Genomic DNA, 27,911 nt, shown 5'->3' with positions numbered 1-27,911 from the left:
GCCTCATCAGAACCTTTTCATTCGTGTGTGAGTCGCAGCTGACGCAAACTACTGATGCAGCATGCAGGATACCCCCCAAACTTTGACCTTCTGTTTGTTTCCTGCTGTCTGCACATTTTATTCTGATTGTTTTTCCTTCTTTGTCTTTGCTAATTGCACCGACATCACTTCTGTTTTCTTATATCTTCATATCACAGCAATCTTTACACCATATAAATACTGTTTTTCACCCATTTGCTTTATATTTATAGATTAAATATGTTTTCATATATTTATTTGATAATTTTATACGTTTAAGTATAAATGTGTCAGTGTGTATATTCTGCACAATGTGTACACCTGCTCTATCTGTTCTAAATTGTCTCTCAGGGAAAATTGAAGCTCTTTAAATTGAGCTGCACCTGCACAGCTGGAACACATGTGGACATGGTCTCTGTGTTATTAACAATCCCATGTTGACACAAAGTGGTTCACTCAGAGCTTTCAGTGTAAAGAGGCCGGGATGAAAGCCGGCTCTTCCAAATCACCGATGAAGGAGCTTCGTTTACAGCTTAAAGAAAGTGTGATTCTTGGAAATTCTGTTAAAAGTGTCAGAATCATGTCACAGAAACAAATGATCTGAGTTAAATGAAGAACATAAGAGGTGAATTGTTTAATATATCAAGAACTTAAAAACATTTGTTTCTGTGACATGAATCTCTCACTTTTAGCTGAATTTCCACCTACACACTGATATATTCATACATATTTGATTGTGTTTGTGTCACGCTGTGTGTTTAATAAAGCTTTAACAAAACTGAAACCAGAGAAGGAAATTAAATAACATGTTTTCATGTTGTAAAACACTTTCTTCATTTTATTTCTTCATAAAAGATTTGACATATGTTTACACTGTTAGCATTAGCAACGAGCTAACTTATTAATAATACAAATGGCATTCTTGGAAAGCAAAGGGACGATTAAACATACATCACTGCTGTAAACACAGTATTCAGACACACAGGAATACTGATATGAGTTTCACCTCCGACACACCTGTTCATCTGCGCAACACCGGAACTACAACTGAGGTGCATCATGGGTAACGTAATCCGATATCTAGCTGCCTTAAGATTGTCCATTTGCTGTTGGTACTATTGTTTGTTAACTGCACACACAGAACTTTAGAAAACAGTTTTTTAGTACAGGTCAATGAGCATCTTTACAAAATAAAGCAAACCTGAGTATTTTGAACAGAAACTGAGTATTTTGACTGAGCTGGGATTTAGTTGAAGACTTTTTATTCTAATTCATCAAATGTTTCAGGCGTTCATCATTCCCTGTTCACTGTTCATGTATCTGCATATAACATGCTAACTTATTCTTCTCTTTATTTATTACCTGTTGTAAAGCACTTTGGTACATCGTAAGGATTGTCTGTAAAGGGCTGTATAAATAAAATACATTTACATTTAACTGTGTGTGTCTCAGCCTTATTGCTGCTGATGTCTAGATTGGAGTCACATTAAAGAACCAACATTTCCAAAGAGAATAAACTGAAGGACCATGCATCTGGGAAACCGCTTCAAGTGAAGATGGATGTTAGTGATTCTGAGCGGGACAGAGAACGGGCACTTCTCTCATTCTATGAACAGACTGAAGGTCAGAAATTGGACAGTTTTCAGACAACAAAGTGCCTCCAATGCTGCAGAATCACTGTGGATCGATGCAGAACTGCAACACTGTTTGTGTCATCAGAAAGAAAAACTTCACTTCCTGTGAACCTGCACAGCTTGATGTCAGTGAACACATCAGCTGTGTGAGGAGCATTACTGACTCTCAGTCGGTCTCTGAGGTTGGGAGAGATCAGCAGCTGCTGTAAAGGACACAAAATGAAGGTGATTTATGGGAATAGAAAACATTTCCCTCATCATCAAACTGTTGTTCTGCTGCATTTTGTCTGTTTTCTCTTCATTTGCTTTGAGTTTTGGATTTTGTGTTCACAGCTGACAGAATAAAATGTTGTGGATACTGTTCATATGTACGAGTCTATATGAGCAACAAAACAGCACAGGGAGATTTAACATCATCATGTGAACAATAACACAATAATAACTGCTGGTTAGAAAAAATCAGTTCCTCTTCCTTTAGCAGCATCTACTTCATGTTCCTCATCTGTAACAGAGACAAAACCACGAAACAGCAGAACTACAGACAACGAAACTTGATTAAACTGCTTTTTTTCGAGTAGCAATGGGGCAGGGTTGACTGATCCGCCTCCGCCGAGAACAATGACAGTTTCTCTGTATATAAATCAGAGCCTCAGTTAGTCCAACAGACAGCATCACAGCTCCAGCAGAACTTAAAGGATCTAAATCTTCTCTGATGGGTCATATCCACTATTTATTCAGCAAGCTGCGGACAAACCAAACTTCTGAGCTGCCTGAATAACAGCTTCATGTTCTAGAGGAAGAAGGAGAGGAGAGAAGGTAATGTGTCCAGATGTCTGACACAGAAAGTCTTTGTTGCTGCTGTTCTGACAATAATTCTGTGTTTGGAAAAGTAAAGTTGTTACTTTTACTGTGTGATCTGAATAGAATCAGTTATACTGGAACATGTTCAGGATAAGGAGAGAGAGGAGAACAGGGAGGAAAGTTTAGAACAGGAGGAGGGGCTCAAACAGGCGAGAGAAGAGAAATAAGTCTTTCTCACATTCAGGAGTCAGGACTCACGAAGATTTATTAAATATGTTTATTATGACCGTATGTCTTCGATGTTTCTTCGTCTTTAATGTGTTTCTGAAGCAACTTTATACTTTCTTTGTGTGTTTTCACATAAAACAGCACAAAGCTCGAATTCTCGTACTGTAGTCGAAGGTCCGTGAAAGCATCATATGAGGTTACTCGGCTACATTCAGTGGATATCATGTTTTTTTCTTTCTTCCTGTCTTCTCAACACACAACAGCTCTTAAATATGCAGCTGGGGCTAAAAGCTGCTTATTGGTCGACTGCATTGATGTTAATCACCAGGCGTGATGGGAAATAATGTCAGAACAATCCAGATGTGTTCTTACAAATAGTGACTCTAAGATCTGGAGTCTTTAAAATCTTTAGTCTTGTGTGTCTTCCTGCACAGACTGAAGGCTGCCTTACTGAAAGCTGTCCTGCTTTATTCCAGCTGTTTGGCTCCGCCCCCTCATGCTGCTACCTTTCCTGCTGAGCAGCAGTTGATCTCATTGAGCCTGCAGTCAGCTCCTGTCTTGTGGTGGATCAGAGACAGAAGAGAGGGTATGTGTTTCTCTGCTTCTAGCTGTTGATGATTGTGTGTTTGTGTTTGTAAAATGAGGCGACTCTTCACCTCTGTCTCCTCTCACAGGGAGAAGATGATCTGCAGGATCCTGCTGCTCATCATCCTCACTTCATGTGTCTGTGGTCAGTTTCCATCTTCACTTTATCAAGTCCAAACACTTTGATCATCTTCTGTGTTTGCTTAGATAGTGCAGATCATTGCTGCCACATGTTACAGAGTGTCTGCTCCTCTCTGTCCCTCTCTGTCTCCTCAGCAGCAACATTTGTAGTGAATGTGCCACAGAGCTCCTATCAGGCAGAGGAGAAGCACAGCATCACTCTGGAGTGGACGTTCACAACCAAACCTGACAGCTCCTGGAGCTCCCTGTATATCTTCTGTGACCTGATAACTGATGACAGAGTTTTACTCCTGTATCGTGTTCATGAAGGTGCTGAGGTGTCAGAGTCTCAGGATGAAGAGTTTGCAGGACGAGTCCAGAGTGACAAAGACGCCCTCAGAGAAGGACGACTCAGACTTAATGTGTCCAGACTCAGGACTGAGGACTCTGGTCTGTATCTGTGTGAAGTGAAGAATGATTTTGGCTCCGGCTATGAAATATGTCGACTAAACGTCACTGGTGAGTTCACACAGTAGATTTAATCTTCTTAATATTTTACTAGGGCTGGGCAACGATTAAAATATTTAATCTAATTAATCACATGATTTCCCTGATTAATCACGATTAATCGCATTTGTACGCAAAATTCAAAAGTAGTGTATAGCTTTTAGCATTGTAGCAGACTTTTACAAAATAATAGCCTGTGAGCAAAAGACTTTTACAATAATAAGATAAATAATAAAACCTGCGTTAATGCGCAATAAAATATTTATCTGCGTTAAATAATTAGCAAGTTAACGCGATAATAACGAGTTAACTCGCCCAGCCCTGAGTTTTCCTGCTGAGAGTTAACATGAGATTTAAAGCTCAGATGTTCCAGTAGTTAGCCATGAAGAACCACTACAGAACTAACACAGTTTATCCAGCTCAGAGTTTAAAGCAGCTGAGAACCAACTGTCTCTGTTTGTGCTGTTTTGTTGCTCATATAGACTCGTACATATGAACAGTATCCACAACATTTTATTCTGTGTGAACACAGAATCCAAAACTCAAAGCAAATTAACAGAAAACAGACAAAATGCAGCAGAACAACAGTTTGATGATGAGGGAAATGTTTTCTATTCCCATAAATCACCTTCATTTTGTGTCCTTTACAGCAGCTGCTGATCTCTCCCAACCTCAGAGACCGACTGAGAGTCCAAAACCAAGTAGCAGAGGAAGGATCGGACTCTATGCTGCACTGGGACCAATAGGAGTAGCAGCAGCAGCAGCAGCAGTAGTTGCAGTAGCTCTGCTTATCGAACTCATCTTGCGTCATTGTTTCCCTAAATCCACCTAAAAGACAGCAAACTTCAGTGCAGTTTTTTATCAGAAACCAAACTACAATGAAGCTGCTTTTCCTGCACATCCAGACAGACCTCTGACCTTTTCACCTCTCAGACTGTCTTCATGAACTGAGACAAACAAACTGGATGAAAGACAGAGAGGACCAATATCTGAGTAGAGACTAAGAGGACTCTGTGGATTCTTCTTCTCTGATTCTAAAAATAGAATCAGAGAAGAAGAAGAAAAAAAGGCTCCATTATCAGAGGCTGCTGCAGCTTAATAACTTCTAATCAGTCCAGCAGGGGGCAGTAATGCTCCTCACACAGCTGATGTGTTCACTGACATCAAACTGTGGAGGTTCACAGGAAGTGATGTTTTTCTTTCTAATGACACAAACAGTGTTGCAGTTGTGCATCGATCCACAGTGATTCTGCAGCATTGGAGGCTCTTTGTTGTCTGAAAACTGTCCAATTTCTGACCTTCAGTCTGTTCATAGAATGAGAGAAGTGCCCGTTCTCTGTCCCGCTCAGAATCACTAACATCCATCTTCACTTGGAGCGGTTTCCCAGATGCATGGTCCTTCAGTTTATTCTCTTTGGAAATGTTGGTTCTTTAATGTGACTCCAATCTAGACATCAGCAGCAATAAGGCTGAGACACACACAGTTAGCATGTTATATGCAGATACATGAACAGTGAACAGGAAATGATGAACGCCTGAAACATTTGATGAATTAGAATAAAAAAGAGTCTTGAACTAAATCCCAGCTCAGTCAAAATACTCAGTTTCTGTTCAAAATACTCAGGTTTGCTTTATTTTGTAAAGATGCTCGTTGACCTGTACTGAAAAACAGTTTTCTAGAGTTCTGTGTGTGCTGTTAAAGAGTAATACCACGAGTTACATGTGGATGTTAGCTTCACTGTCTTTGTAGTCCATTTCCTGTTCAGTAGTAACCTGTTGTAAGTCTATTTGTGAATCTATACATGTTGAGGCGAATTCTATTTATTGTTTTAGGGTGCCATCTACTGATCATTTAATGTTACTGCCAGCTGGATTACACTCAGCTGTTAATTCATTATATAGTGTAGGCTGTATAGGGTGTTACACAGTAATTAATACACATTTTTACACCTTTATTTCAGATGACCACACACATACACACGCACTTAATCAAATAATGCAGACCTGTATCTTGTAAAGCCTTTAATGCTGTTATTCCTCTGTCTGCCACTTGTTCATTAAACTTGTTCGGACTATGTACCTGGAGTGGGCCTTTCCTTCTGACCGAGGACGACTCAGCTGAAGCCTGATCGGTGCAACAATATCACACAGTATAATTGTTGCATCTTCAACATGTCGACCAATTAAAGTCTCCAGTGGACTGAAAACATTCACTGAGTCACTGATTGAATGATCAATACATTCTGTTGAGATGAAAGCAAAGACATCTGTAACACATCTGTAAAACACACCCATCTATGTTCTGACAGTCAGGATTTTACAGTGTAAACATCTGTCAAATCTTTTATTAAAATAAGAAATAAAGTATTTTACAACATGAAAACATGTTGTTTAATTTCCTTTTCTGGTTTCAGTTTTATTAAAGCTTTATTAAACACACAGCACGACACAAACCCAATAATATATGAGTGAATATATCAGTGTTATATATCAGCAACATATGATGTATTGCCAACTCCCCAGAACCTAAAACTCTGGGTAAATGGAGACCCGTTATGTTTGTTATGTTCAGGTACTGCAACTCTAAGGCATATTTTGTCAGGTTGTAAGGTTAGTCTGTCACAAGGCCGGTATACATGGCGACATGACCGAGTATTAAGAAGCTTAGCTGCAGGTACTGAAGACAAACGAAGGCAGGTAAACTTAGGAGGGTCTAAGGTGAAGAGAGCAGCAATTCAGTTTGTTCAAGAGGGGGAGAAAGTTAATAAGACGATAAGGAGGCACGGCAGCTTGGAGAATGCTTGTGATTGGGAGATGCAGGTAGATTTAGGAAATAAGCTTGTTGTTCCCCAGGAGATAGTCTCTACAAATCTAAGGCCTGATATAGTCTTGTGGTCTAGAAGTAGAATGAGAGTATATTTCATAGAGCTGACTGTTCCTTGGGAGGAATTAGTAGCAGATGCATATGAAAGGAAAAAGCTTAGATATGTGGAGTTGGGGGCAGAAGCAGAGCAGCGAGGATGGAAAGTTAGAATCTGTCCAGTGGAAGTAGGATGTAGAGGATTTGTTGAGTCTGTTGTATCATTGTTGAGGGAGCTGGGTGTAAGTGGACAGAGTGTGAGGAAGATAGTGAAGGAAGTGTCAGATAAAGCAGTAAAGTCCAGTCAGTGGATTTGGATTAGAAGAAGCAATAGCAGCTGAGGGCCCAGCAGGGGGAGCACTTAGGGTAAACAGACTCTTTGAAGAAGCAAAGAAGAAGTTCAGGATATTTAAGTGGAGGGTGTGGCCCATGTGAGCCTTTTGAAACCAGGCGGCCATTTTGGGTAAGTTGTATGGTTTTGTTTTTGCTGGCAAAAGTGGACATTTTAAAAAAGCTTCTTCAAACACATCTATTTAAATTGGCTTTCTGAAAAGTATTGGATACTGTATGGTATGCTTTATCCTTATTTAACATGCTAATGAGCTTCAGTTATTATCTTTTAATTGTTTTATTTTCATTGTAAAGCACTTTGTGACCTTTGAAAAGTGCCATTTTAATCCAATTTACTCACTGACCTAAAACTCAACACAGATTCAGATCTCAGAGTTCATGTGAGACGCTGCTCACAACAAAACGTTTTCTTTTATTCTGATTTTCACACAAACAAAACAAAACAGAGAAAATGAGATGAGTTATTTCAAAAAGTTAAACCGAAACAAACACTTTCAAATACAATCTTCAGTGAGTTCATGTTACAGTCGCTGCGTTCTGGGAGCAGATTTAATGCTTTGCTGCAGGAACTCTGCACATCTGCCAGTCAGCAGGTTTATTTGGAGCTTTTTAATGCTGGAAATCAGGTTCATTTTAACATGTATTTTGGCTTTTTTTATTTCAAGCTTACACACGATGATAGAAAGACGAGAACAGACGCTGAATATCAGCTGGCTGTATCATCAGACAGGAGGACCAGCAGAAGGCTGCCTGTTTCAGCTTCACCAGAACAAACATCAAAGCTTTATGTGGAGAAATAAAAGAAGCTTAAAGCTGAAAATGAACTCTGGACTGAAGGTCAGAAATTGGACAGTTTTCAGACAACAAAGTGCCTCCAATGCTGCAGAATCACTGTGGATCGATGCAGAACTGCAACACTGTTTGTGTCATCAGAAAGAAAAACTTCACTTCCTGTGAACCTGCACAGTTTGATGTCAGTGAACACGTCAGAACATCATCAGGATCTTCAGGAACCTGAATACTTCACACACAGAGAGGATGTTTCAGATTTCATGGACTTTGTCACAGGATGAAGACACGATAACAGTTCATATCTTTGTGATGATTCCAGACATTTTTTTAAATAATGATGTAAAACAGCAGGTTGAAACAACAGAGCGAAGGACTCAAGGTCCTCATAAGTCAGATAAATGATCTTCCTGATGAGCAGCACGTTTCTCTGAGTGAAACACTTTGTGTCAACATGGGATCGTTATCAACTCTGAGATCATTTCCACTCATGACTTCCAGCTGTGTGAGGAGCATTACTGCCCCCTGCTGGACTGATTAGAAGTTATTAAGCTGCAGCAGACACTGATAATGGAGCCTTTTCTTCTTCTTCTGTGATTATATTCATAGAATCAGAGAAGAAGAATCCACAGAGTCCTCTTAGTCTCTACTCAGATGTTGGTCCTCTCTGTCTTTCATCCAGTTTGTTTGTCTCAGTTCATGAAGACGGTCTGAGAGGTGAAAAGGTCAGAGGTCTGTCTGGATGTGCAGGAAAAGATGCTTCATGGACCTTCAGGGTTCTGTTAAATAACTGCACAGAAGTTTTAGTGAATCAACAAATCAGGACGAATAAAATCAGCAGAGTTACTACTGTTATTACTACTACTGCTGCTCCTATCAGTCCCATTACAGCATAGAGTCTGATCCATCCTCTGCTGTCTGGTTGTGGACTCTCAGTCGATCTCTGAGGTTGGGAGAGATCAGCAGCTGCTGTAAAGGACACAAAATGAAGGTGATTTATGGAAATAGAAAACATTTCCCTCATCATCAAACTGTTGTTCTGCTGCTTTTTGTCTGTTTTCTCTTCATTTGCTTTGAGTTTTGGATTCTGTGTTCACAGCTGACAGAATAAAATGTTGTGGATACTGTTCATATGTACGAGTCTGTATGAGCAACAAAACAGCACAAACAGAGACAGTTGGTTCTCAGCTGCTTTAAACTCTGAGCTGGATAAACTGTGTTAGTTCTGTAGTGGTTCTTCATGGCTAACTACTGGAACATCTAAGCTTTAAATCTCATGTTAACTCTCAGCAGGAAAAACTCTAAATCAGTCAGAGATACTCATTGTGCGGCTCCTCAAGCTTTAATTGGCGGCTCGCACTCGCATAGTAGCTTATAACAATAACAATACATTTTTTCAAATCACATACAGCGAATACTGCACAGTATTAGGTATTTTTATTAAAGGGATAGTTCGCCTCTTTTGACATGAAGCTGTATGACATCCCATATCAGCAGCATCATTTATGAACATCTTCTTACCCCCTGCTGCGTCCTGTGAGCAGAGTTCCAGCCTCGTTTTGGTGTTGATGAAGGTAGTCCGGCTAGTTGGCTGGGGTTTAAAAAAATAAAGCGTTTTGCTTCTCAAAACAATATGCGTTCAAAAGAGTAATACATTTGCATCACAAAATCGTTTTGCATGAAAAAGTCAGACCTCACAATCGCTTGGCCCTATTTTCTCTCCCTTCGTATCACTAAGTTCAGCCAACTAGCGATAGCCTGTTACGGTGTTTGCTGCTCGGTCTACACAGCAGGCAGTGATACGAAGGGAGAGAAAATAGGGCCAAGCGATTGTGAGGTCTGACTTTTTCCTGGAGAACGATTTTGTGATGCAAATGTATTACTCTTTTGAATGCATATTGTTTTGAGAAGCAAAACGCTTTATTTTTGTGGCCCCAGCCAACTAGCCGGACTACTTTCGTCAACGCCAAAACGAGGCTGGAACTCTGCTCACAGGACGCAGCAGGGGGTAAGAAAATGTTCATAAATTATATTGCGGATATGGGATGTCATACAGCTTCATGTCAAAAGAGGCGAACTATCCCTTTAAGTTTGCGTTTTTGTAGTATTAAGTATTTTTATTAAGTATTAATTAAGGCTTAATGGTGTTTCCTAAAGGGGGCACACTGTTAAACCTGGCAACGCAGCCCGCTTAAACCACCTCACACTTGACCGCAGAGCACGCTAGCTCCTTTAGCCAGCGCGAGATGCAGGCACCATGGATCGGTTTTTAATTAAAAAAGGGCAAAAACCAGCACAAAAACCATGCTCATCCTGAATGCCTCACTATGATTACAACAACAAACTACAAATACAACATGAAGAAAGTCGAGGACATGCACGCCAGCTTCTGCTCATCCCAGTATTAAGGTAAATGTGGTCTGAATTGAAAATGGATTGGCTGTGTTGTTTCTTTTTTTGTGGGATGTTTTATATGTAGAAATGCATATTTGCAAAAGGGGACTTTAGTATGTTGTGGTAAAAGTGGCTCTTCCCTTGATTTTGCTGCCAATGTGGCTCTTGTGAAAAAAATAGTGAGTATCTCTGATCTAAATGAACAAGAACCAGCAGTAAAAATATTAAGAAGATTAAATCAGGCCCCTCTCTTGAGGAATAAGCGGCCAGTAAATGTCTGGGAAGCATACACCCTTTCCACTTTTAAGACTAAAACTTTCCTTTCTGATAAAGCTTATAGTTAGGGATGGCTCAGGTGATCCTGAAACATCCCATAGTTAAGCTGCTATAGGCCTGGACTGCTGGGGGGCCTCATCTGTCACACCTTTCCTCACTTTACTCTCTTTTTCCCCCGTTTAATTTCTCAAATGATATTATGTCCATGTGACATTATTGTGGTCATTAACTGGTGTTTCCCTGTTCCAACAGGTATCCTTTGAATGGTGTTACAGTGGGTTTTTTCCTCTTTTAGCTGGTGGAGGCGGATGGCCACCCTTCCTGAGTCTGGTTCTGCCAGAGGTTTCTTCCTGTTAAAGGGAGTCGTTCCTCTCCACAGTCGCCTCAGGCACGCTCAGGACGGGAGATTGGACTGAAGACAAGTCTCACTGCAATCTGTTGGTTTCCTTAGCGATGAAATAGTTTTTGAATTGGCTCTATATGAATGAATTGGATTATTTTATAAATAATTATGATTACAAAGAATTGAATTCCAAATTGGCTTGAATTGGACTTTATTGTTTAAGTGCCTTGAGATGACATTTGTTGTATTTGGCGCAATATAAACAAAACTGAATTGAATTTAATTGAATTAAATCTACTGTGTGAACTCACCAGTGACGTTGAGTTGACAGCTTCCAGAGCCGGAGCCATAATCATTCTTCACGTTACACACATACAGACCAGAGTCCTCAGTCCTGAGTCTGGACACATTAAGTCTGATTCGTCCTTCTCTGAGGGCGTCTTTGTCACTCTGGACTCGTCCTGCAAACTCTTCATCCTGAGACTCTGACACCTCAACACCTTCATAAACATGATACAGGAGTAAAATTCTGTGATTAGTTATCAGGTCACAGAAGATAAACAGGGGGCTCCAGGAGCTGTCAGGTTTGGTTGTGAACGTCCACTCCAGAGTGATGCTGTGCTTCTCCTCTGCCTGATAGGAGCTCTGTGGCACATTCACTACAAATGTTGCTGCTGAGGAGACAGAGAGGGACAGAGAGGAGCAGACACTCTGTAACATGTGGCAGCAATGATCTGCACTATCTAAGCAAACACAGAAGATGATCAAAGTGTTTGGACTTGATCAAGTGAAGATGGAAACTGACCACAGACACATGAAGTGAGGATGATGAGCAGCAGGATCCTGCAGATCATCTTCTCCCTGTGAGAGGAGACAGAGGTGAAGAGTCGCCTCATTTTACAAACACAAACACACAATCATCAACAGCTAGAAGCAGAGAAACACATACCCTCTCTTCTGTCTCTGATCCACCACAAGACAGGAGCTGACTGCAGGCTCAATGAGATCAACTGCTGCTCAGCAGGAAAGGTAGCAGCATGAGGGGGCGGAGCCAAACAGCTGGAATAAAGCAGGACAGCTTTTAGTGAGGCAGCCTTCAGTCTGTGCAGGAAGACACACAAGCATTCACATTCACTTACAATTCTCCCTTTAATCAGATATCTCCCAGCCCATAGGCCACATCAGGCACCTTCAGCTCTACTTTCACATTTTCCTTCAAACTAGTTGAAAAGCAGAATGAAAATGAGGTTCAATCGTTTTAGTTTTCTTCTTAATAAGACACCCGAACACCCTATTTGATCTGCACATTGAGGACACCGAGGTCCTGTCCTCTGTGTTTTTTTTTCTCCCACAAAACCTTAAGGTGATTTTATACTTGAAGAGCCGAGAGTAGCGCGACTGTTTGATAAAACAGTAGCTCCAGAGTTTGGGCATTTATGCTGCGTGTCAACAACAACCCGTACTGTCGCTATGGTAAAAACTAAGCATTTTCATGTTGCAGCCTAGCGTACTACACAGATAGCAAGGAAACATCGAATCAAAGTTTAATTTTGGTAAATTTACAAACTTGGTTTATTTACAAAACAGGGTTTAAAAAAAAGAAGAAAATACTTTTAAAGACTTTTAAAGACTAACTCCTGACACCCTCTCACATCTAAAGACAATGTCGCTGAGTTTCAGTGTTGTATAAAGTACTGAAATCTCACACTCAAGTAAAAGTATAGGTTCCCCTCCAAAATATGACTTTGGTAAAAGTCCAAGTCACTGACTGAAATGTTACTTGAGTTAAAGTCTTAAAGTATCCGAAACGTCTTGTACTTAAGTATGAGAATTACTGTAAAAATAGATGTACTTAAGTAATGTAATGAAAAGTATAAGTAAAAAGTAAACAAGGCAAATGCAGTTTGAATGACATTTTTTATATTTTGGTAAACTTTGAAGGTCAAATACACTTAAAATCTACACACAAACAAGTGCAGGCAAAATTTAGACCAGGTTTAGACAGAAAATACAAACTTTGTGTTTTTCTTCTTCAAGTAAGGTCAGTGCTGAAAATGAGGCGTACATTACACCATTAAGAAAAAAATGAAACAAAAGAGGCTGCTACTGTTATTGCCATCATTATAAACAACATTTAAAGAAAAAAATAGGAGAAAACTGAAGCTTCTGGCATCTGAAGAGAGAGTCCAGTTTGAAACCCCTTTTGTAAACCTTTCTAAAAAATAAATAAAATAACTCAGTACAGAAAATGCGGCCAACATCACCAAGAAAAAAAGCTGTTACGATTACTTTACTTCACAAGCTATAGGAGGTGCACACACAACCGGTCATTATACAAAAGAAAAAAAGAATTGGGAGGGAACTGCAGCTTATCTGGCATCTGAAGAGGAAGACCTTTTTTGTAAAACTACCTTAAAACCTAAAAAAGGGGAGTTTCTGTAAGATAGAATTTCCACGTCTTTGGGCAGGCATAACATGCATGGGGTCAAAACACTGTTGCGTTTTCTCTCTCTCTCTCTCTCTCTCTCTCTCTCTCTCTCTCTCTCTCTCTCTCTCTCTTTTTTGTAAAGAGTAACTAACCCGAACAATGAAAATGTATTTGAGTAAAAGTATGCGATTAAGTTCGGAAATATAGAGAAGTGAAAGTGAAAGTTGTCAAAAAATTTTAAACTCGAGGAAAGTACAAAGTATTCCAAAATATACTTAAGTACAGTAGTGAAGTATTTTTACTATACAACACTGCTGAGTTTGAAGTCAAAGACCAGAGATTTGACAAAAACTCCAGATCGAAGCAGCTTTTAGCCCCAGCTGCACACTCGGAAAAAGGGGAGGAGCTGTCAGAGATACAATCCTGTTCTAAAAAATTGCCCTAACTGCTAACCTTCCCTACTTAAACCTGTTTTGCAACCCTTTGAACAATGAAAACAAGGTGAATGAATAACTTATCTAACATGAAGACATAAGTCAGCACAGCTGTCTGTGTAAATGTTATCAACAAGTCTCACTGTTCTAGTAAACTTGTCAGGGTTTATTTTCTGTCTGTAATTACATCTAAAACACAACTTCAGCACATAACCAGAGTAAGTTTAGCATCAGTATAGAATAGAATCAGTAAAACTGATTCTATTCAGATCACACAGTAAAAGTAACAACTTTACTTTTCCAAACACAGAATTATTGTCAGAACAGCAGCAACAAAGACTTTCTGTGTCAAACATCTGAACACATTACCTTCTCTCCTCTCCTTCTTCCTCTAGAACATGAAGCTGTTATTCAGGCAGCTCAGAAGTTTGGTTTGTCCGCAGCTTGCTGAATAAATAGTGGATATGACCCATCAGAGAAGATTTAGATCCATTAAGTTCTGCTGGAGCTGTGATGCTGTCTGTTGGACTAACTGAGGCTCTGCTTCCTGTTGGAGCTGCACTGATACAGAGAGCAGGGTTGCCAACTCTCACGCATCTGCCTCTTTTTTTCTTTCTGTGTTGATTTTTTTCACTCGTTCTATAATTTCCGAAACTTAAACTCATGATTGGACCACAGCAGAGTGTCTCATCCCTCTCTGATTGTTGATTCGCTGGAAACGGCTCTTTATTTGTCCTTATTTAGTCATGTAAATGGCGCAGTCACTTACTATATACAGGAAGTAACGCTAGAGTTCGCGAGTTAGACTTACGAGACCTGAGACATGTAAGTTCATATGCGAGTTGTGAATAAACCAGTCGAGTTCAATAAGCTGTGTCGGCCAGCAGTTTATTTGACAATAAGTTCCCTGCCCATGAGGTAACAAAACATTACAAGGTATGAGCTTCAGGTTGAAACATTGTATTTGATGTTTCTAAAAGCATTTTTTTTGTCCTTTGAAAATAGAAGAGGTATGTCCTCATACATCACAGAATAATAGAGAAATATTTTAAGATATCTAATATAAATGCTAGAGCTTATTATCTCATTGTTCGTGTCCTGCTATCAGCTAGCTTCCATCCTTTTATATCATCAATTAAAATGATGAATACACACAAAGTGTTGGCTGACTGATATTTGTCAGGCTAAAGTGAACATGACAAAAGATGGAAAAAGACCGATTCTCTTTGCGATTAAAAAAAAACAACAAAACCGTGTCAGAGGAACCCACACACGAGTAGGTTTATTTTACAGGTTTGTTTTTCTTTTTTACAGAAACTGTCGATTAAACTGAAAGTTATAACATGTTTACGTGAGTCGTTTAACCGAGAAATCGATGAGAAGCGCCGCGAAAATGGTCGGATCCGCCTCTCTGCTGCAGAGCGCTGCTTAGGTTTCACTTTCAGTACTCAAAGCATTGCGACCAGCATGCGGCATTCACATGAGAATTAAAGGATGTGTAAACAGAGAGGGGGGCGGGGCAGACACGACCCATGACTCCACTGCAAGTGAAGAGAGACACAGAGCGGTGAGGACAGGAGCGTGTGCACCAGTTCTGATTCCTGTGCAGCGGCTCCCAGTCAGCTTCAGAATCCAGTTCACAGCTCCTGTTCCCACATTCAGAGCCTTGTGTGGTCGGGCCTTCATATGTCAAAGATCTGCTGCAGCCCCATCATAACAACAGCACTCTGAGGTCCTCTGATCCGGGTCGGTGGCTGTTCCTCCATCCAGGCTGAGAACTGAAGGAGACTGTGATTCAGAGGTTGTTGCTCCTAAACTTTGGAACTCTCTTCCATTAGATTTAAGATGTGTGAGAAAAGTGGACATTTTTAAAAGCACATCTATTTAAACTGGCTTTCTGAAAAGTATTGGATACTGTATGGTATGCTTTATCCTTATTTAACATGCTAATGAGCTTCAGTTATTATCTTTTAATTGTTTTATTTTCATTGTAAAGCACTTTGTGACCTTTGAAAAGTGCCATTTAAGTCCAATTTACTCACTGACCTAAAACTCAACACAGATTCAGATCTCAGAGTTCATGTGAGACGCTGCTCACAACAAAACGTTTTCTTTTATTCTGATTTTCACACAAACAAAACAAAACAGAGAAAATGTGATGAGTTATTTTAAAAAGTTAAACAGAAACAAACACTTTCAAATACAATCTTCAGTGAGTTCATGTTACAGTCGCTGCGTTCTGGGAGCAGATTTAATGCTTTGCTGCAGGAACTCTGCACATCTGCCAGTAAGCAGGTTTATTTGGAGCTTTTTAATGCTGGAAATCAGGTTCATTTAAACGTGTATTTTGGCTTTTTTCTTTCAAGCTTACACACAATGATAGAAAGACGAGAACAGACGCTGAATATCAGCTGGCTGTATCATCAGACAGGAGGACCAGCAGAAGGCTGCCTGTTTCAGCTTCACCAGAACAAACATCAAAGCTTTATGTGGAGAAATAAAAGAAGCTTAAAGCTGAAAATGAACTCTGGACTGAAGGTCAGAAATTGGACAGTTTTCAGACAACAAAGAGCCTCCAAAGCTGCAGAATCACTGTGGATCGATGCAGAACTGCAACACTGTTTGTGTCATTAGAAAGAAAAACTTCACTTCCTGTGAACCTGCACAGTTTGATGTCAGTGAACACGTCAGAACATCATCAGGATCTTCAGGAACCTGAATACTTCACACACAGAGAGGATGTTTCAGATTTCATGGACTTTGACCAGGTGTTCTTTCAAAAACAATCAACATTAAATATGTGAAAATCACTGTTTCTGTCTGAGTGTGAATAAGGCTCATGACAACATGTCTGTATAAACAGGGATTCCTTGACAACATGTCCACATTATAACCAGAGTAAAGGCTGCAGATAAAGTGCTTTGTGCATAGTAACAATCCCCATCAGCTGTCACAGGATGAAGACATGATAACAGTTCATATCTTTGTGATGATTCCAGACATTTTTTTAAATAATGATGTAAAACAGCAGGTTAAAACAACAGAGCGAAGGACTCAAGGTCCTCATAAGTCAGATAAATTATCTTCCTGATGAGCAGCACGTCTCTCTGAGTGAAACACTTTGTGTCAACATGGGATCGTTATTAACTCAGAGACCAGTTATAATTCAGTAGCCAGGGGGCGGGGTTGACTGATCCGCCTCCGCCGAGAACAATGACAGTTTCTCTGTATATAAATCAGAGCCTCAGTTAGCCCAACAGACAGCATCACAGCTCCAGCAGAACTTACTGGATCTAAATCTTCTCTGATGGGTCATATCCACTATTTATTCAGCAAGCTGCGGACAAACCAAACTTCTGAGCTGCCTGAATAACAGCTTCATGTTCTAGAGGAAGAAGGAGAGGAGAGAAGGTAATGTGTTCAGATGTTTGACACAGAAAGTCTTTGTTGCTGCTGTTCTGACAATAATTCTGTGTTTGGAAAAGTAAAGTTGTTACTTTTACTGTGTGATCTGAATAGAATCAGTTTTACTGGAACATGTTCAGGATAAGGAGAGAGAGGAGAACAGGGAGGAAAGTTTAGAACAGGAGGAGGGGCTCAAACATGTAAGACTACCCTGAGCAAAGAGTAGTGTACTTGAATTTCATTTTATTAAGTATGCTTGAGTATAATTATAAGTATAAGTATAGCAAGTATACTATGGACCATGTACTTGTAGTGTACTAGAAAGTATACTAATTTAATACTTCTTCAGACTAAATTGGAACATTTTTAAGTTTATAAAGTATACTTTAAGTATACATTATAAAGTAATTTTAAGTTTAAAAATGTACACTTTCAAGTACATGTTCAAGTAGTATATATTACTAGTGTACAAGGTATATACTTCCAGTCCACATTTTAGTATATATAAATACAGTATATTTGTATAAACTAAGAATAACTAAAACAGAAAAATACTATTTTTTGCTATTTTATAATTTACGTATACTTGTAAATTTGCTTAGCATATTACTTGTAGTGTACTATTTATGTTTATGCATTTGGCATATGTTTACACTGCAAACACAAAGCAACTTAGGGCACAGATGAGGTAAGGTGAAGCACCTTTTATACTAGGTCACCCACATGAAAAGTAGAAATCTTACCCTTACACTACATCAGTCCCATATTTATATACTTGTATACCTGAAATATTTTTATATAAACAAAAGCCAGAATGTTGATAATCAGTTTGATATATTTATTTAACATTTAATAAAATACCACACAGTGTATTCATTAAGCCAAGTATACTTCACTGTACTATTCTTAAGTATATAAAATATAGTATATAAAAAGTAAACTTAAAGTATACTGCCTCAGTTTTAGTATAAAATAAGTATACTTCGTAGTACACTTTAAAAAACTACTTTCAGCTAAAGGTTCCTAAACACAAAAAAACTGAGGTCTTCTCACATCTTAAATTACAATAAACATCAGACATGTTTAGTATTATCGTAGGTCATTACACTTGTTTTATGAAGGTGACATTGTTCAGGACCCAGTTTCTGTTTCATCAGACGTCCACTTTTATTTTGTAAACACAATAAGGACAACCAGTTATGCTGGATGTACAAATACAGGAGCTTTTTATCAAAGAAATAATGCGATTGTTTTCATTACAGTTTCTCTTTTGCACCATGTGCAGGTAGTGGTGTGCAATACTTTAAACTCAGTGCAGATCAAATAGGGTGTTCGGGTGTCTTATTGAGAAGAAAACTAAAACTAATGAACCTCATTTTCATTCTGCTTTTCAACTAGTTTGGAAGGAAAATGTGAAAGTAGAGCTGAAGGTGCCTGATGTGGCCTATGGGCTGGGAGATATCTGATTAAAGGGAGAATTGTAAGTGAATGTGAATGCTTGTGTGTCTTCCTGCACAGACTGAAGGCTGCCTTACTGAAAGCTGTCCTGCTTTATTCCAGCTGTTTGGCTCCGCCCCCTCATGCTGCTACCTTTCCTGCTGAGCAGCAGTTGATCTCATTGAGCCTGCAGTCAGCTCCTGTCTTGTGGTGGATCAGAGGCAGAAGAGAGGGTATGTGTTTCTCTGCTTCTAGCTGTTGATGATTGTGTGTTTGTGTTTGTAAAATGAGGCGACTCTTCACCTCTGTCTCCTCTCACAGGGAGAAGATGATCTGCAGGATCCTGCTGCTCATCATCCTCACTTCATGTGTCTGTGGTCAGTTTCCATCTTCACTTGATCAAGTCCAAACACTTTGATCATCTTCTGTGTTTGCTTAGATAGTGCAGATCATTGCTGCCACATGTTACAGAGTGTCTGCTCCTCTCTGTCCCTCTCTGTCTCCTCAGCAGCAACATTTGTAGTGAATGTGCCACAGAGCTCCTATCAGGCAGAGGAGAAGCACAGCATCACTCTGGAGTGGACGTTCACAACCAAACCTGACAGCTCCTGGAGCTCCCTGTTTATCATCTGTGACCTGATAACTGATCACAGAGTTTTACTCCTGTATCGTGTTCATGAAGGTGCTGAGGTGTCAGAGTCTCAGAATAAATGGTTTGCAGGACGAGTCCAGAGTGACAAAGACGCCCTCAGAGAAGGACGAATCAGACTTAATGTGTCCAGACTCAGGACTGAGGACTCTGGTCTGTATCTGTGTGAAGTGAAGACTGATTATGGCTCCGGCTCTAAAAGCTGTCGACTCAACGTCACTGGTGAGTTCACACAGTAGGCTACAGGAATGTCCACATCTGGTCCTCGAGGGCCAAATATATCTCTTCAAAAGATTGTTGAGCTTTGCAAAAGCCTGCTAATGATGCATTGATCTGAATCAGAAGCAGGGAAACATCTCAAACAACAGCTTCTCTGACAGCAGCTGAAGAATTACTAAATAAATGTTTTCTATTTCCATAAATCACCTTCATTTTGTGTCCTTTACAGCAGCTGCTGATCACCCCCAACCTCAGAGACCGACTGAGAGTCCACAACCAGACAGTTCAGGGATCGGCTTCAGTTCTGTTATGGTTCTGATAGCAGTAGCAGCACTAATTCTGCATATCATGCTCATTTACTTTTGCCGTCAGCCTCTTCAGAACCTTTACATCCGTGTGTGAGTCGCAGCTGACGCAAACTACTGATGCAGCATGCAGGATACCCCTCAAACTTTGACCTTCTGTTTGTTTCCTGCTGTCTGCACATTTTATTCTTTTTGTTTTTCCTTCTTTGTCTTTGCTAATTGCACCGACATCACTTCTGTTTTCTGATATCTTCATATCACAGCAATCTTTACACCATATAAATACTGTTTTTCACCCATTTGCTTTATATTTATAGATTAAATATGTTTTCATATATTTATTTGATAATTTTATACGTTTAAGTATAAATGTGTCAGTGTGTATATTCTGCACAATGTGTACACCTGCTCTATCTGTTCTAAAATGTCACTCAGGGAAAATTGAAGCTCTTTAAATTGAGCTGCACCTGCACAGCTGGAACACATGTGGACATGGTTTCTGTGTTATTAACAATCCCATGTTGACACAAAGTGGTTCACTCAGAGCTGTCAGTGTAAAGAGGCCGGGATGAAAGCCGGCTCTTCCAAATCACCGATGAAGGAGCTTCGTTTACAGCTTAAAGAAAGTGTGATTTTTGGAAATTCTGTTAAAAGTGTCAGAATCATGTCACAGAAACAAATGATCTGAGTTCAAGGAAGAACATAACAGAGGTAAATTGTTTAATAAATCTGTCTGATGTTATAGTTCTGCTGTTTCCTCTGATAACTGATCAATAACTGAAAAACATCATTTGTTTCTGTGACATGAATCCCTCACTTTTAGCTGAATTTCCACCTACACACTGATATATTCATACATATTTTATTGTGTTTGTGTCATGCTGTGTGTTTAATAAAGCTTTAACAAAACTGAAACCAAAGAAGGAAATTAAATAACATGTTTTCATGTTGTAAAACACGTTCTTCATTTTATTTCTTAATAAAAGATTAAGAAAAGATTTGACAGATGTTTACACTGTTAGCATTAGCAACGAGCTAACTTAATAATACAAATGACATTCTTGGAAAGCAAAGGGACGCTTAAACATACATCACTGCTGTAAACAGTGTTCAGACACACAGGAATACAGATATGAGTTTCACCTCCGACACACCTGTTAATCTGCGCAACACCGGAACTACTACCGAGGTGCATCATGGGTAACGTAGTCCGATATCTAGCTGCCTTAAGATTGTCCATTTGCTGTTGGTACTATTGTTTGTTAACAGCACACACAGAACTCTAGAAAACAGTTTTTCAGTACCGGTCAACAAGCATCTTTACAAAATAAAGCCTCTCAGTGAAGTGGGAAACAAACCTGAGTATTTTTAACTGAAACTGAATATTTTGACTGAGCTGGGATTTAGTTCAAGACTCTTTTTTATTTTAATTCATCAAATGTTTCAGGCGTTCATCATTTCCTGTTCACTATTCATGTATCTGCATATAGCATGCTAACTTATTCTTCTCTTTATTTTTTACCTGCTGTAAAGCACTTTGGTACATCGTAAGGATTGTCTGTAAAGGGCTGTATAAATAAAGAACATTTACATTTAACTGTGTGTCTCAACCTTATTGCTGCTGATGTCTAGATTGGAGTCACATTAAAGAATCAACATTTCCAAAGAGAATAAACTGAAGGACCATGCATCTGGGAAACCGCTCCAAGTGAAGATGGATGTTAGTGATTCTGAGCGGGACAGAGAACGGGCACTTCTCGCATTCTATGAACAGACTGAAGGTCAGAAATTGGACAGTTTTCAGACAACAAAGTGCCTCCAATGCTGCAGAATCACTGTGGATCGATGCAGAACTGCAACACTGTTTGTGTCATTAGAAAGAAAAACTTCACTTCCTGTGAACCTGCACAGTTTGATGTCAGTGAACACATCAGCTGTGTGAGGAGCATTACTGCCCCCTGCTGGACTGATTAGAAGTTATTAAGCTGCAGCAGCCACTGATAATGGAGCCTTTTCTTCTTCTTCTCTGATTCTATTTATAGAATCAGAGAAGAAGAGTCCTCTTAGTCTCTACTTTACTTTCTGTTTTTTGGGTGGATTTAATGAAGCGATAACATAAAAGTACGATCAGCAGAACTACTGCTGCTATCAGTCCCATTACAGCATAGAGGATGATCCCTCCTGGACTGTCTGGTTGTGGACTCTCAGTCGGTCTCTGAGGTTGGGAGAGATCAGCAGCTGCTGTAAAGGACACAAAATGAAGGTGATTTATGGGAATAGAAAACATTTCCCTCATCATCAAACTGTTGTTCTGCTGCATTTTGTCTGTTTTCTCTTCATTTGCTTTGAGTTTTGGATTTTGTGTTCACAGCTGACAGAATAAAATGTTGTGGATACTGTTCATATGTACGAGTCTGTATGAGCAACAAAACAGCACAAACAGAGACCTTGAGATGGAAAATAATCAATAAAGAAAAAGCAGCACTGTATGCGGCACAAAGGAGATTTAATATCATCTTGTGAATAATAACACAATAATAACTGATGGTTAGAAAAAATCAGTTCCTCTTCCTTTAGCAGCATTTGCTTCATGTTCCTCATGTGTAACAGAGACAAAACCACGAAACAGCAGAACTACAGACAACGAAACTTGATTAAACTGCTTGTTGAAGCACGAGCTGCTGATCATGTGGAGTCAGCAACAACTTGTAGCTCTGCTGGAACTGTAATGCTGTTTGTTGGAGTCTCCACATAATTCTGTTGGAGGCGGAGACTTTTAGTGATCTACAGATACATTTCTCCCAGCCAGAGCCTCAGTTAGTCCAACAGACAGCATCACAGCTCCAGCAAAACTTAATGGATCTACATCTTCTCTGATGGGTCATATCCACTATTTATTCAGCAAGCTGCGGACAAACCAAACTTCTGAGCTGCCTGAATAACAGCTTCATGTTCTAGAGGAAGAAGGAGAGGAGAGAAGGTAATGTGTTCAGATGTCTGACACAGAAAGTCTTTGTTGCTGCTGTTCTGACAATAATTCTGTGTTTGGAAAAGTAAAGTTGTTACTTTTACTGTGTGATCTGAATAGAACAAGTCTTTGTTACATCTTTTTAACATTTTAACACTTATTCACATCAGTTCTGAGACAGCAGTGCTGAGCAGCAGTTGATCTCATTGAGCCTGCAGTCAGCTCCTGTCTTGTGGTGGATCAGAGGCAGAAGAGAGGGTATGTGTTTCTCTGCTTCTAGCTGTTGATGATTGTGTGTTTGTGTTTGTAAAATGAGGCGACTCTTCACCTCTGGCTCCTCTCACAGGGAGAAGATGATCTGCAGGATCCTGCTGCTCATCATCCTCACTTCATGTGTCTGTGGTCAGTTTCCATCTTCACTTGATCAAGTCCAAACACTTTGATCATCTTCTGTGTTTGCTTAGATAGTGCAGATCATTGCTGCCACATGTTACAGAGTGTCTGCTCCTCTCTGTCCCTCTCTGTCTCCTCAGCAGCAACATTTGTAGTGAATGTGCCACAGAGCTCCTATCAGGCAGAGGAGAAGCACAGCATCACTCTGGAGTGGACGTTCCCAACCAAACCTGACAGCTCCTGGAGCTCCCTGTATATCATCTGTGAACTGATAACTGATGACAGTGGCTCATTCCTGTATCATGTTCATGAAGGTGCTGAGGTGTCAGAGTCTCAGGATGAAGAGTTTGCAGGACGAGTCCAGAGTGACAAAGACGCCCTCAGAGAAGGACGAATCAGACTTAATGTGTCCAAACTCAGGACTGAGGACTCTGGTCTGTATGTGTGTGAAGTGAAGAATGATTATGGCTCCGGCTCTGGAAGATGTCGACTCAACGTCACTGGTGAGTTCACACAGTAGATTTAATCTTCTTAATATTTTACTAGGGCTGGACAACGATTAAAATATTTAATGTAATTAATCACATTATTTCCCTGATTAATCACGATTAATCGCATTTGTACGCAAAATTAAAAAATGAATTCAAAAGTAGTGTATAGCTTTTAGCATTTTAGCAGACTTTTACAAAATAAAAACCTGTGAGCAACAGACTTTTACAATAATAAGATAAATAATAAAACCTGCGTTTATGCGCAATAAAATATTTATCTGCGTTAAATAATTAACAAGTTAACGCGATAATAACGAGTTAACTCGCCCAGCCCTAAGTTTTACTGCTGGTTCTTGTTCATTTAGAGTTTTTCCTGCTGAGAGTTAACATGAGATTTAAAGCTCAGATGTTCCAGTAGTTAGCCATGAAGAACCACTACAGAACTAACACAGTTTATCCAGCTCAGAGTTTAAAGCAGCTGAGAACCAACTGTCTCTGTTTGTGCTGTTTTGTTGCTCATACAGACTCATACATATGAACAGTATCCACAACATTTTATTCTGTCAGCTGTGAACACAAAATCCAAAACTCAAAGCAAATGAAGAGAAAACAGACAAAATGCAGCAGAACAACAGTTTGATGATGAGGGAAATGTTTTCTATTCCCATAAATCACCTTCATTTTGTGTCCTTTACAGCAGCTGCTGATCTCTCCCAACCTCAGAGACCGACTGAGAGTCCACAACCAGACAGTCCAGGAGGGATCAGCCGCTATGCTGTACTGGCACTGATAGGAGTAGGAGTAGCAGCAGCAGTAGTTGCAGTAGCTCTGCTTATCAAACTCGTCTTGCGTCGTAGTTTCTCTAAATCCACCCAAAAGACAGCAAACTCCAGAGCAGTTTTTTATCAGAAACCAAACTACAATTAAGCTGCTTTTCCTGCACATCCAGACAGACCTCTGACCTTTTCACCTCTCAGACCGTCTTCATGAACTGAGACAAACAAACTGGATGAAAGACAGAGAGGACCAACATCTGAGTAGAGACTAAGAGGACTCTGTGGATTCTTCTTCTCTGATTCTATACATATAATCAGAGAAGAAGAAGAAAAGGCTCCATTATCAGTGGCTGCAGCAGCTTAATAACTTCTAATCAGTCCAGCAGGGGGCAGTAATGCTCTTCACACAGCTGATGTGTTCACTGACATCAAACTGAAACATTTGATGAATTAGAATTAAAAAAGAGTCTTGAACTAAATCCCAGCTCAGTCAAAATACTCAGTTTCTGTTCAAAATACTCAGGTTTGCTTTATTTTGTAAAGATGCTCGTTGACCTGTACTGAAAAACTGTTTTCTAGAGTTCTGTGTGTGCTGTTAAAGAGTAATACCACGAGTTACATGTGGATGTTAGCGTCACTGTCTTTGTAGTCCATTTCCTGTTCAGTAGTAACCTGTTGTAAGTCTATTTGTGAATTTATACATGTTGAGGTTAACTCTATATATTGTCTTCGGGTGCCATCTACTGATCATTTAATGTTACTGCCAGCTGGATTACACTCAGCTGTTAATTCATTATATAGTGTAGGCTGTATAGGGTGTTACACAGTAATTAATACACATTTTTACACCTTTATTTCAGATGACCACACACATACACACGCACTTAAGCAAATAATGCAGACCTGTATCTTGTAAAGCCTTTAATGCTGTTATTCCTCTATCTGCCACTTGTTCATTAAACTTGTTCGGACTATGTACCTGGAGTGGGCCTTTCCTTCTGACCGAGGACGACTCAGCTGAAGCCTGATCGGTGGAACGATATCACACAGTATAATTGTTGCATCTTCAACATGTCGACCAATTAAAGTCTCCAGTGGACGGAAAACATTCACTGAGTCACTGATTGAATGATCAATACATTCTGTTGAGATGAAAGCAAAGACATCTGTAACACATCTGTAAAACACACCCATCTATGTTCCCACAGTCAGGATTTTACAGTGTAAACATCTGTCAAATATTTTATTAAAATAAGATATAAAGTCTTTTACAACATGAAAACATGTTATTTAATTTCCTTCTCAGGTTTCAGTTTTGTTAAAGCTTTATTAAACAGACAGCACGACACAAACCCAATAATATATGAGTGAATATATCAGTGTTATATATCAGCAACATATGATGTATTGCCAACTCCCCAGAACCTAAAACTCTGGGTAAATGGAGACCCGTTATGTTCGTTATGTTCAGGTACTGCAACTCTAAGGCATATTTTGTCAGGTTGTAAGGTTAGTCTGTCACAAGGCCGGTATACATGGCGACATGACCGAGTATTAAGAAGCTTAGCTGCAGGTATTGAAGACAAACGAAGGCAGGTAAACTTAGGAGGGTCTAAGGTGAAGAGAGTTGCAATTCAGTTTGTTCAAGAGGGGGAGAAAGTTAAAAAGACGATAAGGAGGCACAGCAGCTTGGAGGATGCTTGTGATTGGGAGATGCAGGTAGATTTAGGAAATAAGCTTGTTGTTCCCCAGGAGATAGCCTCTACAAATCTAAGGCCTGATATAGTCTTGTGGTCTAGGAGTAGAATGAGAGTCCATTTCATAGAGCTGACTGTTCCTTGGGAGGAATTAGTAGCAGAAGCATATGAAAGGAAAAAGTTTAGATATGTGGAGTTGGGGGCAGAAGCAGAGCAGCGAGGATGGAAAGTTAGAATCTGTCCAGTGGAGGTAAGATGTAGAGGATTTGTTGCAAAGTCTGTTGTCTCATTGATGAGGGAGCTGGGTGTAAGTGGACAGAGTTTGAGGAAGATAGTGAAGGAAGAGTCAGATAAAGCAGTAAAGTCCAGTCAGTGGATTTGGATTAGAAGAAGGAATAGCAGCTGGGGGCCCAGCAGGGGGAGCACTTAGTGTAAACAGACTCTTTGAAGAAGCAAAGAAGAAGTTCAGGATATTTAAGTGGAGGGTGTGGCCCATGTGAGCCTTTTGAAACCAGGCGGCCATTTTGGGTGAGTTGTATGGTTTTGTTTTTGCTGGTAAAAGTGGACATTTTAAAAAAGCTTCTTCAAACACATCTATTTAAACTGGCTTTCTGAAAAGTATTGGATACTGTATGGTATGCTTTATCCTCATTTAACATGCTAATGAGCTTCAGTTATTATCTTTTAATTGTTTTATTTTCATTGTAAAGCACTTTGTGACCTTTGATCTTGAAAAGTGCCATTTAAATCAAATTTAGCCTCTCTCTATGTTTCCTTTCCACTACTCACAATTACGTTACAGATATCTTGAATGAAAAATCCAACTTTTCAAAATGTAATTACGACTAGACGGAAATACGTTGATATCTATGATAATTCTGGATAGTCAAGCTTAGCTTTTAAAAATGATGGCTTGCCCTTGTGATATAGAATCATCCAATCAGCGTTCAGATTCAGATTCCTTCTTGTCGCTCAGTTCAGAGCGGGGTAAAAAGGAAGCTCTGATTCAGCTCAACTTTTTCAGTAGGAATGAGTTTAACATTGGGGCAGAGACACATATCGTAAACAGTTTCAGCATAAATGTCATGATTAATTACACTGCAAAACATTCACTAAATGCTATGTGATCTTTCACTTTCTTCTTTTTTTTAAAAATTTTCTTGGAAAAATAGTCTTGTGCACACCTATATTACTGCATGTGTAATACATGTATGTATATGTTTTGCGATCTTAAGACGTGGGCAAACCACCCGGAGAAAACACTTTTCACTTTATCAGGGGGCAGCACTGAAGCTGAATACTTCAGGAGCACAAAGACACATTTAGCAGCCCAGACAGGTGCACAGTTTAACATGTTTTATTGGTCAAAATCCATTTGAATGGCACTCGAAACTGGTTCTTTAAATAACAACTTTGACGTGAAAAAAAACAAAAACACGAATAATGTGAGAAACAAATGATTCACTTTTTAATATCAATTTAAAACATACAAATGTTAAGTTGTAATATTATATGATAATACTCCTTTATAATGTTATGTCTCTTACTAAAACCTGCAGTAAATAATAGTCAGTAAAATAGGCCTACACAGTTTGAAACTCAATACAGCAGTTTGGCCAACGAAAATAAAAGTGACACCTCTCTGTGCTGTCACACTTTACGGCCTGCAGTCAATCATGTTCCAGGATATCACAGATCTTTCTAACCTGGACCTCCTTTCTCGGATTCGATTATCTAGTCGAGCGGTTAATGCAATCAGCTCATTTAAGGTCTTAGGCTCGTCAAGAGGCGCGAGTTCATCTT

General features: G+C 39.6%; 3 protein-coding genes across 4 annotated transcripts; 2 read left to right on the top strand and 1 right to left on the bottom strand.

The window, feature by feature from the left end:
* Positions 1-3,087: 3,087 nt before the first annotated feature.
* LOC142368620 (uncharacterized) lies at positions 3,088-6,258 on the top strand. 2 transcript variants are annotated; one of them, XM_075450830.1, is made up of 3 exons: positions 3,088-3,411; positions 3,546-3,905; positions 4,544-6,258. In XM_075450830.1, exons 1-3 carry the CDS (start codon positions 3,321-3,323, stop codon positions 4,723-4,725), a joined length of 633 nt encoding a protein of 210 aa, XP_075306945.1. In that variant the 5' UTR covers positions 3,088-3,320; the 3' UTR covers positions 4,726-6,258. The 2 variants fall into 2 exon arrangements, with proteins under 2 accessions (XP_075306945.1, XP_075306944.1); XM_075450829.1 differs by having other exon boundaries at positions 3,543-3,905.
* A 1,221-nt stretch (positions 6,259-7,479) lies between these two features.
* Positions 7,480-12,128, bottom strand: LOC142369212 (uncharacterized). The gene is made up of 5 exons (XM_075451513.1): positions 12,046-12,128; positions 11,712-11,965; positions 11,218-11,580; positions 8,783-8,862; positions 7,480-8,683 (listed from the first exon to the last, which is right to left on the bottom strand). The coding sequence occupies exons 2-5, from the start codon at positions 11,800-11,802 to the stop codon at positions 8,591-8,593; spliced, it is 627 nt and encodes a 208-aa protein (XP_075307628.1). The 5' UTR covers positions 11,803-11,965; positions 12,046-12,128; the 3' UTR covers positions 7,480-8,590.
* Positions 12,129-18,677: 6,549 nt separating this feature from the next.
* Positions 18,678-24,562, top strand: LOC142369518 (uncharacterized). Its single transcript, XM_075451862.1, has 7 exons — positions 18,678-18,843; positions 18,932-18,987; positions 19,119-19,481; positions 19,708-19,876; positions 23,098-23,153; positions 23,285-23,647; positions 24,333-24,562. The coding sequence occupies exons 2-7, from the start codon at positions 18,939-18,941 to the stop codon at positions 24,560-24,562; spliced, it is 1,230 nt and encodes a 409-aa protein (XP_075307977.1). The 5' UTR covers positions 18,678-18,843; positions 18,932-18,938.
* Positions 24,563-27,911: the final 3,349 nt, after the last annotated feature.

This window comes from Odontesthes bonariensis, chromosome 19 (genome assembly GCF_027942865.1).
Source record: "Odontesthes bonariensis isolate fOdoBon6 chromosome 19, fOdoBon6.hap1, whole genome shotgun sequence".
In the NCBI taxonomy this organism is placed as follows: Eukaryota; Metazoa; Chordata; class Actinopteri; order Atheriniformes; family Atherinopsidae; genus Odontesthes; species Odontesthes bonariensis.
The sequence above is the reverse complement of the archived record's forward strand: the minus strand, read 5'-3'. Positions and strand labels throughout refer to the sequence as shown.

What these genes read in the sequence shown, in the direction of transcription:
- LOC142368620 (XM_075450829.1), top strand. Translation starts at nt 3,321, where the DNA reads ATGAGGCGACTCTTCACCTCTGTCTCCTCTCACAGGGAGAAGATGATC. An exon ending in CCTCACTTCATGTGTCTGTG is followed by an intron (nt 3,412 to 3,542) that starts GTCAGTTTCCAT and finishes CTGTCTCCTCAG; the next exon opens with CAGCAACATTTGTAGTGAAT. An exon ending in ATGTCGACTAAACGTCACTG is followed by an intron (nt 3,906 to 4,543) that starts GTGAGTTCACAC and finishes TGTCCTTTACAG; the next exon opens with CAGCTGCTGATCTCTCCCAA.
- LOC142369212 (XM_075451513.1), bottom strand. Translation starts at nt 11,802, where the DNA reads ATGAGGCGACTCTTCACCTCTGTCTCCTCTCACAGGGAGAAGATGATC. An exon ending in CTGTCAACTCAACGTCACTG is followed by an intron (nt 8,863 to 11,217) that starts GTGAGTTCACAC and finishes TGTCCTTTACAG; the next exon opens with CAGCTGCTGATCTCTCCCAA. An exon ending in GATGGATCAGACTCTATGCT is followed by an intron (nt 8,684 to 8,782) that starts GTAATGGGACTG and finishes ACTTCTGTGCAG; the next exon opens with TTATTTAACAGAACCCTGAA.
- LOC142369518 (XM_075451862.1), top strand. Translation starts at nt 18,939, where the DNA reads ATGATCTGCAGGATCCTGCTGCTCATCATCCTCACTTCATGTGTCTGT. An exon ending in CCTCACTTCATGTGTCTGTG is followed by an intron (nt 18,988 to 19,118) that starts GTCAGTTTCCAT and finishes CTGTCTCCTCAG; the next exon opens with CAGCAACATTTGTAGTGAAT. An exon ending in CCTCACTTCATGTGTCTGTG is followed by an intron (nt 23,154 to 23,284) that starts GTCAGTTTCCAT and finishes CTGTCTCCTCAG; the next exon opens with CAGCAACATTTGTAGTGAAT.